Here is a 14,929-nt window from a genome sequence, read left to right on the forward strand (position 1 = left end):
CGGGGTAAGGATACTGCAAGGATAGTGCACCATCCCAGTCTCCAAATCTCAGGATTGCTCCTTGTTAGGTGGTTGAGGGCATCCTGTTTGGTTTTAAGGTACCTGGGGGAAAATGTTCTGCTTTTGTTTCTAGGTTAATTTCTTTAAAAAGTTGGGGGCAAGGGAATTTCTTCCAGGCTTTCATCATATTTCCCATTATATGGATTGGAAACTCCTGAACAGGACTGGTGGTAAAACAAGTAAAGCAGGCAGAGGTGATCATTCCAAAAGATGTGTTTCGCTTGCCCCACAGATACAAAGTCTGGTACAAATTGTCCTGAAGTGCAAGGAATATTTTATGTGCAAAGCCATGATGTGTGTTGCTTGGGCTTGTCAATACAAGTGCTTAAGAAATTATTTTCACAAGCAATCAGGAAACATTTCGGAAGGCTTATATAACTTGTTCAGACCTCTATAACATGTTCAGACCTCTATTATTAGTGTTTTGTTTAAAAGCAGCCTACAGCTGGGGCAGGAAAGTGGCAGAGTTCATAAAATAATACAAAAGGCCACTCCATGCCAATAACTTGCATTTCCTTTATTGCAGCAGCCTCCTGGGCAATATCAAATGCAATCTCAACCAGGGATTTGAATTCCTGCAGCTATAAGCCCTTATTTCATTTTAATGATCTAAGATTTATCCAATTCAATATGTACTGTAGCCACACTCTTCCAGATTTTCCCCCAATTTTATTTTTAACAAAAATAAAACAGGAGCATCCTTCAATCACACAGCTCCTTCTTTAAAACACACCTGAAATTTCTGAAAAACTAGTTTTCATAATTTATCCAGAAATTCAATTGCTGGCACCCTCTTGAGATACAAATTGTATTGATTTATTCGTTATTTATTTATTTAATTATTTATAAAATGTATAAGCTGACCATCTTAAGGTCACTCTGGGCAGCTATAAATTTTGTTCATTTAAATCAGCTCTCAAATTTGGATCATCTAAATCAGGTCCCCAACCTCAACCCCAGGTCCCTGGAGCGGCACTGGTCCACGGCATGGCATCAACCGGTCTGCGCAAACAAGCGAAGTCCCATCCGCGGGATGCAGGCAACACACAAAACCACGCCCCCTCGGGTCCGCAGAAAAACCTTTTCCATGGAACTGGTCCCCGGTGCCCAAAAGATTGGGGGGCCGCTGATCTAGATCTATTGAACTGGATCTAGCTGCAGTTTAGGGAGCAACTAAATAAGAAAAACTGATTTCAACTACCACTGTGAAAGCTCAAGAGACGAGGTAGAAAGAAATGAACAGGAATCCACATTTTCCACACCCTTTTAATATCCTTTCACAAAGCTACTCCTTCTGATTTGGTAGCGGGCTTGTATTTATAAAAATCATAATACAGGTTCATTACATGAAGATGGGATTCCTTGGGCAATTAAGTCCCAATTCCATGCTGACAAAGAGTATAAAAACCATCTGTTTCACAAAGGCTCGATCAGTGCGTATTATGGTACATCTGAAGGCCAGTTACGTTCTTGACAATCCACGATTATCCAAGTCCTTTACCTGTTAAAACAAAATTTAATTTTTAGGGGGGCTTTTTTGTTTGTTTCTTTCAGTTTTATAAGTCGAAGGGTAATAAAAACCGAATAAAAACAATGAAGCTATTTGCAACCTTCCTCGCCAGCTTCCCACAAGCAAAGTCAACGGGGGAAGGTTTAGTTTCATTACGATTTATTTAACTGCTTGAATTTGCTTAACAACTATAGCAAAAAAAAAAAAAAGTTGTAGAATCAGGCGTGACTCACTTAACGAATTCTGGTCTTAATTGCGGTCAGTAGTTGAGGACTCATCAAGTTGTACACATCAACTCCCAGTTATGATCAATTCCCCCCCAAAGTATATGGTTGAATACGGTCGGCTTACTTTATATATTCGAACTAGCCAATGTTCTGTGGTGTAAGCTTCTTCCAAAACATCAAGCTCAAAATCTTTGTTGCCAATTTCAGCGTTTCTCACTCGGTCATAACCTGGTGGGCGTTCTAAACACAAAGGAAAGCAAACCGTGGCTGAAAAAACATCCTTGTTGACCAACCTTTCCTCAACCTATGAATTCCAGTTATCCCACCTTAAGAAAACCCATTTAAGCTCTTTTAAAAGTGGTATTTAATCAATTACGCCTGTGTCTTGCTCCATGTCAAGCTCAAAAAGAGAACAGGAGCAGAGGATTGAACAATATGGCCACCTCATGATATAAATTCCAAGTTCCCATAAAGCAAATAATATGAAAGACTATTGGCAGAAATCATAGGTGCAGCGGAAGTAAAAATGGAATACAAATCCATGGTCCAAGTTCAAAATACTTCCCAAATATTCAAAACAGCACTTTTAGTGTTCAAGAGGAAGGCAGTGGAATTCACTGGGAGAAAGCAATTATGTTTGGAAGAGTTAATGGTAAAATGAAACCAGGCTGCCAAAGAGCAGAAGTGACTGGACACCATCAAGGTAGACACCAGCCAGAGCATAGAACAACTCAAAAGAAGTAGCATAGGATCGGAAGATGTAGAGACACCTGGCTCGTAGAATTGGACATGACTGAGTGGATAACATCATCATCATTGGTCAAGGTAAAATGAGATAAAATATGTTATATGCTCCGAGATTACTATTATGTACCCCATGCTGGAGAATTTTTAAAAAAACTAATTTTCTAGAGAACAAAATAGAACAAAGCCCCTAAGACATGGAAAGTGCAGAGAACAGCATATAGAAAAAGGAAATGTCCCAAAAATCAACTCCCCACAATACTGCAAAATATAGATAACATCACTTACTTGCTTCTGTGTAGACCTGTCCAAAACGGTAGTAGCACATCTTATACATAAGGCAGTTAAGCAGCACCGGGGAGCCCTCTCGGTCTACCCGGAACTCTCCAGTGGGTGTGTAGTAATCATGTTCCTTTATGTGCTTGCCGGTGTCTGTGCTCCCTCCAATTCTCACCATCCACAAGAATTTGTTGATGTCTATGGAACAAAAAGTAAGGCAATTGGTGAACCTGTTCCAATTCATCTGGGATGCAGGAGGCTTTACCCTCCTCCTAGTATCAGAGATCTCAAAAACCACTCTCTGTTTCTAAATTAACCACATTACACCAGCAAAGGGGGGGGGGGGATCTCTCTCTGGATCAATGTTTCTCAATCTCAGCATGTTTAAGAAGTGTGGACTCCCAGAATTCCCCAACCATGGGATGGTTGAGAAGTTGAAAAATATTGCTCTGGATTAACAAGGCCATCTGGTTTGGATTTTTTTAAACACAGAAAACGTGAAGAATGTAAGAGGCAATTGATCAATTGTACTGAGGTGGATTATGTAGGGCTGTGCAAAATCCAATGCCTCAAGAACCCTGAAAGATCCTTTCAAGGGAAATAATAAAAACATAGCATTACCATCTGAGGAATATCCAGTGAGGCCTCCAAATATCACTAGCACGTAACTGACATCCAGTTCCCTCATGATCTCATAAGCCCGCTCTTCAGTGGATGCCATGGCCTGGAAACACAGATCAGCTCATAAATTCAACCTTCATCAATTTGCTGAGGTATAAAAATATGCTGTTACTATTTTATGCAATCTATCCTCCACCACTGCTGTCATAATGTGTGCTAGCAATTTACTGGTAAACTAGGAATAAGGATCTAACACCTGTGTTCAGAATTCCTGGAAGGTATGAAGGTAATCATTTAAAAAAAAAACCTATGCCTTCACTATTCAGAATACAATGAAAATTATGGAAATAATTCATAAGGAATCAGCACCTACCTGTCCAACTCGGGAAATATGTGTATTATTCCAAGTATTATTATCCACAAGAATGGTTCGATTTGCCATAGCTGTGATCTGATAACCATAATCCCACCAGGACATAACTTTTGCATCCTGAGCTCAAACAAAAAGACAATCTGTAACATTTCATTGAACATGCAAGTAACAGAATGAACGTTTATGAGGTATAGGGTGAAAAAAAGTCTGGTTACAAAACAAGTATTTTATATACTGGTTTATAGCCCAAGTTTTTCAATTGGATGAGAATGCTAGCTCTCTAATTGTTCATTAAGATGATTCGATGGTTTTGTCCACAGGCAGTGAAAAGATAAAAGCAAAATAATGAGGGTATTATACTTGCAGAGAATGTATTTGTCCTGTAGCTGTCTCAGAAATCTTTGTGATACGTAAATGCTTTAAATATTAGCTGACATACAGACTTTAGACAAAATTTTGGTGGCTAACAAAACAGACCTTTATTTTTTAGCATTAAGAGAATCTAAAGTCTGTTCTAGTTTTCTTATCAATGTGCTTGCACAGAGACAAATTGTGCAGGTATTATTACCTCCGGTGTATTGTGACGAAGCCAATAATATGCTTCTCTGAAGTCATCGAAAATAATCCTGCTCCCATCACCACCACGAGCCGACAGAACTATTGAGGGAGAAGAGTAGGCTTCACTGGTTACCCAAGTTGAATGAAAGGTGTAAGTGATCAAGAAGAAAGCCATGACAAGGATCATTCCACTGGCAACCTAAGGAGCAACCAGAATCATTAAAACATGCCTAAGCTATTTGGAAAAAGAAAACCCACACCATTTTATTAAAGAAACCTTTTAATAAGCATTCAGAAGCATCTATTCTCTGGCAGATAATCTAGAGACAGTTCCAATGATACCTCTTTCCACCACTAGTAAAATAAAACATTCTATGCCCAATGTTGTAAGTTGCATTTTTAATATGGGGCGGAAAACCTTGATATGCTTGCTTACACCACCACTCACTTCATTTTTGATGGGGTAAGTAGAATCCTGTTGCTTTTTAGTTTTCTTATCGGGTCGGCTGATGTCTAGATTTTTCATGTAGGTCGACAGCACTTGAGAAACTCCAATACCAGACAGAATACACATAACTGGGGCCAGGACCAGCATGAGACGAACCTATTAAAACGCCAAAACACTAAGTACATTCAGCCATATGTATATACATCACTTTTGGGGAGGTGAAATTGCAAAGGGGATCAGATATGATGCCTGTCGTCTACTCCCCTCCGGACAAAAAAAACCTCAGTCTCTAACTTGCCCAGTGTATCTTGTGTGCCTATTAGCAGTAAAATAAAACAATCTCTTTTATTCATACTAATACATTCTCCCCCCCCCCCCAAAAAAAAAAAAAACAACAAATACAATGGTAAGCCAACATTCAGGACTCACCATCACAGCAGAGAAATACATGCTTGTGACACCATACATGATGATGAAAATTCGGGCATCAGACAGATGGCTGAAACAGTAATACAGGCCAACTGTAAGCGAGAAAGAAAACAGGTCAACTCTCAAGGAAACGCAGAATATGATATGGAAAAACTTTATCAAACAAAGCTTAAAGGTCTAATTTATTCAAATTATTCAAATTTATTAATGAATTAGAAATTTGAGTAGAAAGTTTGAAGGCACCAAATAAGATATTCCGATCACCTTTCCCCCCCAATATTTGTGTGAGCCACTTCCCCAAGATGTTCCTTTAATTCTCTATTTTTCCAAATAAGAATCTGGTCCTTTTTTAAATAAAAAAAGCCAAATTTCAGAGGAACATTGTTTGCATGAAAGCATTTAACATTTTACTAGTCAGTCAAGTCAAGCTTTATTAGGGTAAAAGATCAGCATAGAATGAAGCAATTAGCAAATTAGTCTGGAAGTAACAGAAGAGGACCAAACGTATGACACAAGCTAAAAGAATAATACACAATATTATTGTCACACATTTCTATACTATACAGTAGAATTATACCTGGAAACATGAAAACAAGAAGCTGAAGATCAAAATAGTAGGATGACCATGTGGTGGGCTGATGCTCAGAAACTGAAGCAATGATTGGAATATTATTCTTTGCATAAGAAGGATCAAGCAAAGAATAGAAACGTCCAGTCCATGGAGAAATTTTTCCTGACAAAATTGAGAAATAAAAAAATATTTATGCAGTAGTGTTATAATATCTTCAAGCAATAGTATGCCTGCATAATGCCTGAATTACACCCACACCCACACATTCTATAACAAATTTAGAAATTTGGTGTCGCTAAGATAGAATCAAAATATTTTCTCAATCATTCTCAGAAAATTTAATCAGGATTATTGCTGCTGCTTCTTCTTCTTCTTCTTCTTCTTCTTCTTCTTCTTCTTCTTATTATTATTATTATTATTATTATTATTATTATTATTATTATTATTATTATTATTCTTTCTCCTCCTTCTTCTTCTGTCTTACGAACCATTTTGACTAAATATAAAACTCTACTCCTGCAAACTCGATTGTACTTATTTATCCAGAACTCTTCAAAGCTTCAATCACATAACTAATTAAGCCGGACTATTCATTTGGTTTTAAATAGCATCCAAAAGCTGCAGAGTTTTAATCTACAACATAAATTGCTTTCAAATAAGTAAACATAAACATTCTTCTTAATGTCCCAAGAAGCATGCTGACACAGTGAAATTATCTCATGTGTTGAAAGATTATGAAGCCTCAAAAGAGAGAGAGAGAGAGAGAGAGAGAGAGAGAGAGAGAGAGAGAGAGAGAGAGAGAGAGAGAACATCCAATCAAAAGCTGAGACACTCTCCACTAAAATAGTATTTTTCTGGATCCACTGAATTAATGTCCCAATGAAACTGTACAGAAATATATCAGTATACATTGTTAAGACCTGCAACTTCTCCTTACCTGTTAACATCAACACGGCTCCTATGGACAGAAGGACAAACCCGACCAAGGAGATGACGCTTCTGAAGAGAATCTCAAATTGCTGAGGATTCAGCTTGCTGCGTAGATAATCCACGAAGGCATGAATCTGGCAGAGACCAAATACCCCCAGGGCAGCCATGTGTTCAGATGAAAGAACGGGCTACAGGAAGGAAAGAATAAGCTCGATTAAGCTTACTTTTTATGGCAACTAAGCACTTTTCTTCGGCCAGCAGGCTACCCCAATTAGCTATTTGGCTCAACTACTGTCACTGTCAGACAGCCAAATCAATAGACAATTAGTTCAAGAGCAGAAAAAGCTTTACACCATCCCCTTTCCTCAATCTTTTAGATTTCTTTACCTGGAAACCGACAAAAGAGATCTGCATTGAGAGGATAGTTCCTAAGCAGTAGACCGTACAATAAGCCACGTAGATCCGGTGGGAGAAGCGCCCAGTCAACATCAGCACCAGGACATGAAGTGGAATTAAGTTGATCAAAAACACGTAGCCACCCCAAGAAGAAACCTGAGGGGGGGAAAAAACAAATGGAACACAGAAATTATACATTTCTAAAATGCCACAAGTGTACGATGGCTTAGGACGCTGTTTATAGCATGCGTGACACAAAAGCTTTTCTTCCATCAAAAATCTCATTGTTCTTAACAAATAAGATTGAGAGTTCCTTAACATGCACATCTTCGTAACACAAGCAAGAGCAGCTCTTGGTCTAAGAGGGCTAATATAATGGTTTACGTCATGCTAGGAATAGGGAGGCATTCTCCCCTTTTTGCCTTCATGAGGGTGAGTGACTGACTCCAGACCAGAGACGAATTCTCAGCTTAACTATCTAACATAATTTTTGTGAAAATAAACATTGGGGAAAGAAAGAGACGCATTCTCTGCCTTGGGCCCCAAGAGATAAGGTGTGATTTAAAATTAACAAATGACTAAACTGCAAAAGAAAGGGAACAGTCTGGTCTTTATTTAGCAATTTATACAAATATAAAAATAGCTTGGCTTTGACAAGTAACACAGATGGAGGCTAAGAGGGTTGCTGTGGTCTGAAGTAAGGGAACAGTGGTACTAATTTCCCCTTTCCTTCTCCAAGGAGAGAGGCACTTCCTTCAAAAAGGATGCAACATAGTCTTACTAATAAAAAAGCCCGTGGCTTCAGAAATTTATAACGCTACAACGATGCTTACAAATGTACAAAATATAAAGAAGTTGGGAAATGATTCCGGGCAGAATTTTGTCTGTTTGGATGGGATGACTCAAGGTATCTAGTGAAAATTTATCACTCACCATGTAGAAATAGGCAAGCGCGCAAATGGCGGCCCAGTAGATCGAACCTGTCTTCACAGCTTTGATCCACATATAGTAAGTCAGAAGCATACAGAATATAGCAATACCTGGAAATAAATCAGATCTAAGTCAAACTTCGGCCTTTCCATCCAAAGGTGAAGGAGGATAGACCTGCGCTACCGCATCACAGAGTAAAAGATACTACAAAGCGGTGTTTTCCAATTCTGGCAAATTTAAGATGTGTGAACTCCCAGTATTCTCCAGCTACCATATTTAAGTCCACAAAATTTACAGTTACCATTTGCCATAGTTGGTATAAACACTGTTGTATAAACTGTTGAGTTGTCAAAAAGAAAAGAGGACTAGTTATCATATATTTTCTTCACACAATTCACTTATCCGTGTTTCCAATTTATACTCAACCCAAAGGGCATGCAATACATTCATTAACATTAATTCTATCCTTTTAAAAACATCATGAAATAAGGACACTATTGGTATCAACAGAGAACTAATCTTATAATGCATTTTAAAGGGTTCTTACCCTTTTGCACTATTTCTTTATAATAGATTTTTAATAAAGCTCAGAAGCAACTTTTATGTGAAAAAACATTTAGCAGTAAAACTAGAAATAGGACTTGAACTAAAAAGCCATTTTACTGCCAATAAAATTATTAAAGCCAAAGCTTCCTTATTTCACACCAGGAACAAATGTTTTTATATCTGACTTAGCGTCGGATGGTTCCAATTTTAATTTTTAGAGTCTGATTTGAGAGATGAATGAGGATCATTAAATCAATAACATAAGTCTGGAGAATATTATCAACAAAGAGACCAAGACTGAACGAACTGGTTTCTTCAATTGGCATTTTTCCCCATAGTGCCATACAACACAATATTCTATATTTGTTTCTATTTGTAAAGTATATTTAGTTTGCCTATATATTGCTTGTGTGACTGAAGAGCATCTTCCTTTTTCCTTCCTTCCCTAAATGTATTCCATGCTGAAATTATGAAAGACATTTTAAAAAACTGACCTCACCTTCATTATCATAAGAGCCCGCAACAGAACGGGAGATGTAACCAGGCACCACAGCAATCATTGCAGCTGCCAAAAGACCAGCTCCTGCATCCTAGGCAGAAAAAAGAAGAAGAAAGTCACGATTGTGGACATTATTTCTAAAATGTTAAAAAGTGCAGGGAGGGAGCTCCATGCATTTCATAGACAGGGCCATTTTTCTTGCATTTATTATTGTCTTGTCAAAAGGATACAAATAAAGAAGTGATGAATAATCTTTTCTGTTAACCGAAATCGAAGTAAATTTCTAATTTGTAACCAGCAAAAAAAATTCCCGTTTAAGCATCTCAAATATATTTTATTTCAGTATTCAACATGTGACCTTCCATCTTAAATCAACATTCATGAACGTTAAAACAACACAAATTAATGCATCTAAAAGCTTAGAGTCTTTCAGTGCAACATACCTAAGAATATTGTGCTTATGACATGTTTATCCCACTTTTCAATGCAGAGAACATAAATACTCCTCCCTCCTCCTATTTTTGCACAACCATCCTGTGAGGTGGGATGGGCTGAGAGATGACTGGCGCAAAGTCATGCAGCTGGCTTTCGTGCCTAAGACAGGATTAGATCTCACCGTGTCCTGTTTCTAGCCAGCACTTTAACCACTACTATACAATAGTATTACACTTTTCTTTACTGCTTCCAAATATGCTAACATTACACCAACACAGATTTCCACTACCTCCTGTTTCCCCAAATATAATGATTGGATTAACTTTGGAACAACATGAAATCTTGCTTAAGTTGGCCAATCAATAGCTGAAATGAGGAGAAACTTTCAAAATAAACTTGCCAGTCGCAACTCTTCTACAGCGATGCACAGAACGTACAGCTACCATTCCCAGAAACTGGCTCTATCTTTGTGATTACCTTCAGTTCTTTGGTGAGGTGATATGTTACGATGGTGGTGAAGGAAGAAAACAGGGGGGCCAGAAAGACGCACACATTTCGGATGTCGATTGTGATGTGGAAGAAGTGCAGAACGTGGTAGATGGCAGCCGATGTGATCATTAAACCTGAAATAAAGTGAAGCAGGAATGTCATTTGCAAAGAATTATTGGCCTGCTGGAGGGTTATGTTTTGGCAGACTTAAAGCAAAATCTGGACTGCAGAGAGAACTAGCTCTCAAAATCACTGGCTGACTATAGGCTCTCTTACAGATCAGTTAGCATGCTTTTCCCTATCAAAAGAAGCCAATAGCACACTGGATTAATTACGTTTGGCTGCATTACTGCTGAAAGATGAATGACACTTGCTTATCCATTTTGGGGGGAACCAATTTCATCTCTGATCCACAGAACATCAGAAAAGAACTATTCTAAAATGTGATGCCATTACAATACATTGTGCACTGGTCTTTGAGAAATGCCTGGCTCTTACCTGGATAGATGGTTCCACCTATGATCCTTCCCAGAGGATACCATGCTCTATCATCAAACCAGTTGTGAAATTTATAAAAACCCTCTTCTGCCAAGAAGCGAGTGGTGCGGTAGTTAAAATACCTGTGGGAGTAACAGAAATCTCAGTCCTTTGCAAGTAAGATTTTATTGTTTGCTGTTCCTCATTTTGCGGGCTTGGCCTTCTGCTATAGTTCTTATGTAGAAAAACTCCCCATTCTTAAATTAACACCAACTTGACTAAAGCAGTTTTTCACTTGGAATCAAGATTCGTATAGACTCCAAACAGAAATATCCCGAATGGATAAAGGATTAATCTCCCTTGCAGGCAACCAAGAAAACGTAGCCTTGCCTTACGTTTCCAAACATTGTTATGTGCTCTTTAGCTTACTGTAAAAATGCAAATATTCCCCTTATATAAACTGCTTTTCATTATACTAGACAGTAAGCATCTAATACAATCCATAACTATTCAACTGCAGTCCATTATTCTGAGTCAATCTCACAGTTGTAAACATTCCTTTAGAACAGTGTTTCTAAATTCTGGCAACATGGCAAGAGTTGTGGACTTCAATTCCCATGGCCAGTTGAGTAATTCTGGGATTGAACATCTTAAACTTGCTAAGGCTGGGAAAGAGTTTTAGAAGAAACAATTCTATTGTATTTCATAGTCAAGATTCATAGTAAATCGAGGCAGAACTGGCTAGAATATTAATTTCATTGCAAAATTATCTGAATCTAATCCTAGTTCTTTGTCTTTCAGAAAAACACTCTCCCCGATATATTCTGAAGCCCTATTGCGGAAGCAGAACATTATTATTTGTCATTATTTGGAAGCCTAATATTCTAAACTACAGCAACAAAACCTGCACATGAATACACCCAGGCAAAGGATCTCTCCAATCAGATCAGAGTCAAGAGGGATACTTACGGATCAAATTCATGAATGACACTCTCAAATCGTAACACAGAGAAAAGTCTAGTAGAAAAAGCTGCAACACAAAGAAAGAAATATGCAGAGACGATTGCTTGCTTGCTTACTATTTATTTATTTATCATTCATTCATTCATTCATTCATTCATTCATTCATTTATTATGGTTATCATGATGTTTCAATTATATTAATGTTAGTTTTTTGCCAATTGGAAATATAGAGGCTAGAAATGTTGAAACATACCAAGTCAAAGTCGGTTGGTTATATGACTGGGGGGACAACATTCCATTCAAAATGGAATTCACATTAAAAAACAACAGGTAACGGTTGCAGCCATACATTTACCCATGCCAGCTAGAGTTTTTAAAGCTCAAACTTACAAAGAATAGCTGCCATTGACAGAATCAGGAGCTTGAGAAGGGTGTCCTGTTTTTCATATGACAAGCGGAGGAAACCTAACTTGGTCATTCTGGCAAAGGTAATCAAAGGCAACACTTAAAAACCTGAAAGGAAAATAAAAAAAATTAAGTACAAATACATTCTTCAAGTCATCCTTATTAACACACCATAAGCAAACACCCTACATGGGGTGAGACAGCGACACAAATTTCATTTTATTAGGATCAAACAAGTTTTCCTCAAAACATATTCCATCCATCCATCCATGAGAGTGTAATTCCATGTATACTTCCCAGAGTTCAACAGGAAACACACACAAAATGTTCACTGCTGTTTAATCACAACCAGGGTAGTGGCTTAAGGACCTAAACAATCAATGCCAACTAAAACAAAGAACAGCTACCTGAAGGCTTTCTTTCTACATTTTCATGAAATCACAATGGATTCCACTGTTTAACCATTTTTAAAACTTCAAAAAGCAAAAGTTATGAAACACTACCCAATAGGTTGCCAAAAACATTCAAAGCAAACATTTCAGTATTATTTAAATTACCCCTTTTCCACCTAGTAGCCTATGAGGGCACCCAATTAGCATAAACTTTATCTTCTGGATGTGGGTTTCACACAAAAGTTCAGGTTTACAGAAGTTTGAAAAGGTTACGCTGACATGAGTTTTATCTCATGCAACCTTTAAACACTGCTCAAAGTAAATATTTGTTTGCTGGCCAAGTGGGAGGGAGGGGGGATCTACAGGAACGTGTACTTTGTGAAAATGAAACCAAGACGAAAATTAATTAAATGTTTAAAAAGCCAGTTGCAAGTTCATTTTGCTAATAGCTGCTCTAGAAGAAAAAAAGAAACATAATTTCTGCTTCAATTTCCTATCTGAAATCCACTTCTTCAAATCAAGTTTCATTTGGGATTCAATAACAATCACAATTTCCTTTTACCTTAAACTACTTAGCAATGAATGAGAATGAAGTTTCCAATAAAAATCCAATAAAACCAGAATTATAAAGGCTACTATTCAAGTGCTGCAAATGCAATTACCCAATAAAAATTATCCCCAATAAAAATCAGAAACAGGGCTAGGAATGATCAGTTAAGAGCAACAGAAGGAGCAAATTATTAACATCCCAGGTCAAGACCATCAGGTATAGGAGGTACTTTTCAAGCAGCTGTCCTATTATTAAGCACACAATTAAATTTTGAGGTTAGAATACAGCAGCATTCAAGACCACAAATACCCGCAGCAAAGTTATTCTAAATATATACTCCACTGTGCATATTAAAATCCAACTGTGGTCTATATAGGATCACTCCTATATAGTACAGTACTCAGATTTAAATTCAGTGGAAAGTTGTCAAACTGATACGAGCCCACTTAAGCAACTATCAACCACTGACTTGAACAGGTTTCCTTTCCAATTCTCTAATTCAGTGCTGGAGAGTTGAGGGATTTGGCTCTTATTAACTTGACAACAAGTATAGGTGAAACCTCAGACTTACAGAAATACGGATTTGCACTAAACATTAAGAGTGCAATACAGTGAAACAAAGGCTGGATCAACTTCTGCCAATATGCTTCAGGACTACATAATCTCCCAGATTCCTTCCACATTTTAATTTTTAATAATTATAGATCTAGGGACATGCTTTCATGAATTTAAAGGCTATTTGTGCATGCAAATGTTACATGAAGCAAGGACCTGGATGCATGCTCAGCTGTCTTGAAAAGTGGGAAATATCCAATAGGATGCATAAAGAACTACTGAATAGAACCAAAGCAACAAAAAAAAAAATCAAACTTGATTTTACAGTTAGCAAGATCAGTTACGTGCAATATCCGAAAGGGCTAGTCTGAGTATTCTTAGCATCTAGACAAGAGATTTTTAAGCACTACTAACAGTAACTTTTTGATCGAAAACCCATCGTCCTGGGCCCTTCTGGATGCCAACCATACACAACTGCGATCCTCCCAAACAAAAAGGCTGTCAAACACAGAGGAGGATGAGATCTACCTCACAGGCAGAAATACCGAAGTGAAAAATGTTCCTAGGGGCCCCGAGGCAAAAAGAAAACGGGATGACAGAATTGCAGTTTTTAACGGGTGGAGAAATCACACCTTCCAGCTCTACAAAGCTTTAAAAGAGGCAGAAATCCGATTCAAGGCTGCGCCCTTTCCTAGAAGCCCTTCTGACTTCCCACTCGCAAAGGGGAGTTTCGCACGTTGCCCAAGACCACCCCGAGCTCGCCTTCTTGCTTAAAGGGTCGTGGGGCTAATGGGGCGGTAAAGTCAGTATACCTGGGTTAAACAGACCCTGGTTTAATGCTAACGTGTGAAGCCATCCTGCCTGCGTGTCCCGATTTCATTCATTCTCCTGGCGGAAGGGGCGGAAGGAAGGAGAGCTGTCGGGGAAAGCCCACCTCACAACCCCCCTCCCCGTTGCCTGGGAACGATGGGCACCGATTCCCCCAGGAGCTACTTTTCTAGCTGCAAGGCTTTCGGGGATGGGAGATGCGGCGGCAGAATGAAGCCGCGCAGCACGATCGGCGGCCTGAGGGGACCAGCCACCCGCTTCTTTCCAGAGGCCGCCTTGGGCCGATCGCGCGTGGGGCGGTCGGGGGAGACTCCACGGCTCCCCCCTCAGCCGTGATCCCACCGCTCAGCCGCCGCCGCCGCCGCCGCCGCCGCCGCCTCCCTCCTCTGCTCCCTCAGGCTGCAGCAGCCAGGCCGCCTTCCCGGCCTGATGAGACGCCCTCCGGGCTCCGGTTCCTCACCGGGGACTCAGAATTCGCTCTCCGCCCGGCTCTCTCAGCCATCCGCTCCACGCGCGCCCACTCCCAGCTCCGCAGCACGCCCGCCTTCCCCCGAGCCGGACGGCGGACGACGACAGGCCGAGGGGCGCGTCGATCACGATGACAGGCCCGCCCCACGGGAAAGATGACCGGACCGAAGCCACGTCCGTCAACAAAGCGGAAGTTCGAGGGACGGAGCGCCGCGAGTTCCGTCCCCGATTTAGAGGAGACTCGTG

General features: G+C 39.4%; 1 protein-coding gene across 1 annotated transcript; it reads right to left on the reverse strand.

Moving 5' to 3' along the window:
• Positions 1-1,308: 1,308 nt before the first annotated feature.
• Positions 1,309-14,830, reverse strand: STT3A (STT3 oligosaccharyltransferase complex catalytic subunit A). Its single transcript, XM_081960523.1, has 18 exons — positions 14,676-14,830; positions 11,876-11,998; positions 11,492-11,552; positions 10,544-10,665; positions 10,034-10,179; positions 9,122-9,212; positions 8,080-8,186; positions 7,138-7,302; positions 6,758-6,938; positions 5,827-5,982; positions 5,250-5,341; positions 4,821-4,976; positions 4,383-4,571; positions 3,815-3,931; positions 3,442-3,544; positions 2,830-3,018; positions 1,922-2,037; positions 1,309-1,561 (listed from the first exon to the last, which is right to left on the reverse strand). The coding sequence occupies exons 2-18, from the start codon at positions 11,961-11,963 to the stop codon at positions 1,523-1,525; spliced, it is 2,118 nt and encodes a 705-aa protein (XP_081816649.1). The 5' UTR covers positions 11,964-11,998; positions 14,676-14,830; the 3' UTR covers positions 1,309-1,522.
• Positions 14,831-14,929: the final 99 nt, after the last annotated feature.

Source organism: Natrix helvetica, assembly GCF_964273705.1.
Source record: "Natrix helvetica genome assembly, chromosome: 8".
In the NCBI taxonomy this organism is placed as follows: domain Eukaryota; kingdom Metazoa; phylum Chordata; class Lepidosauria; order Squamata; family Natricidae; genus Natrix; species Natrix helvetica.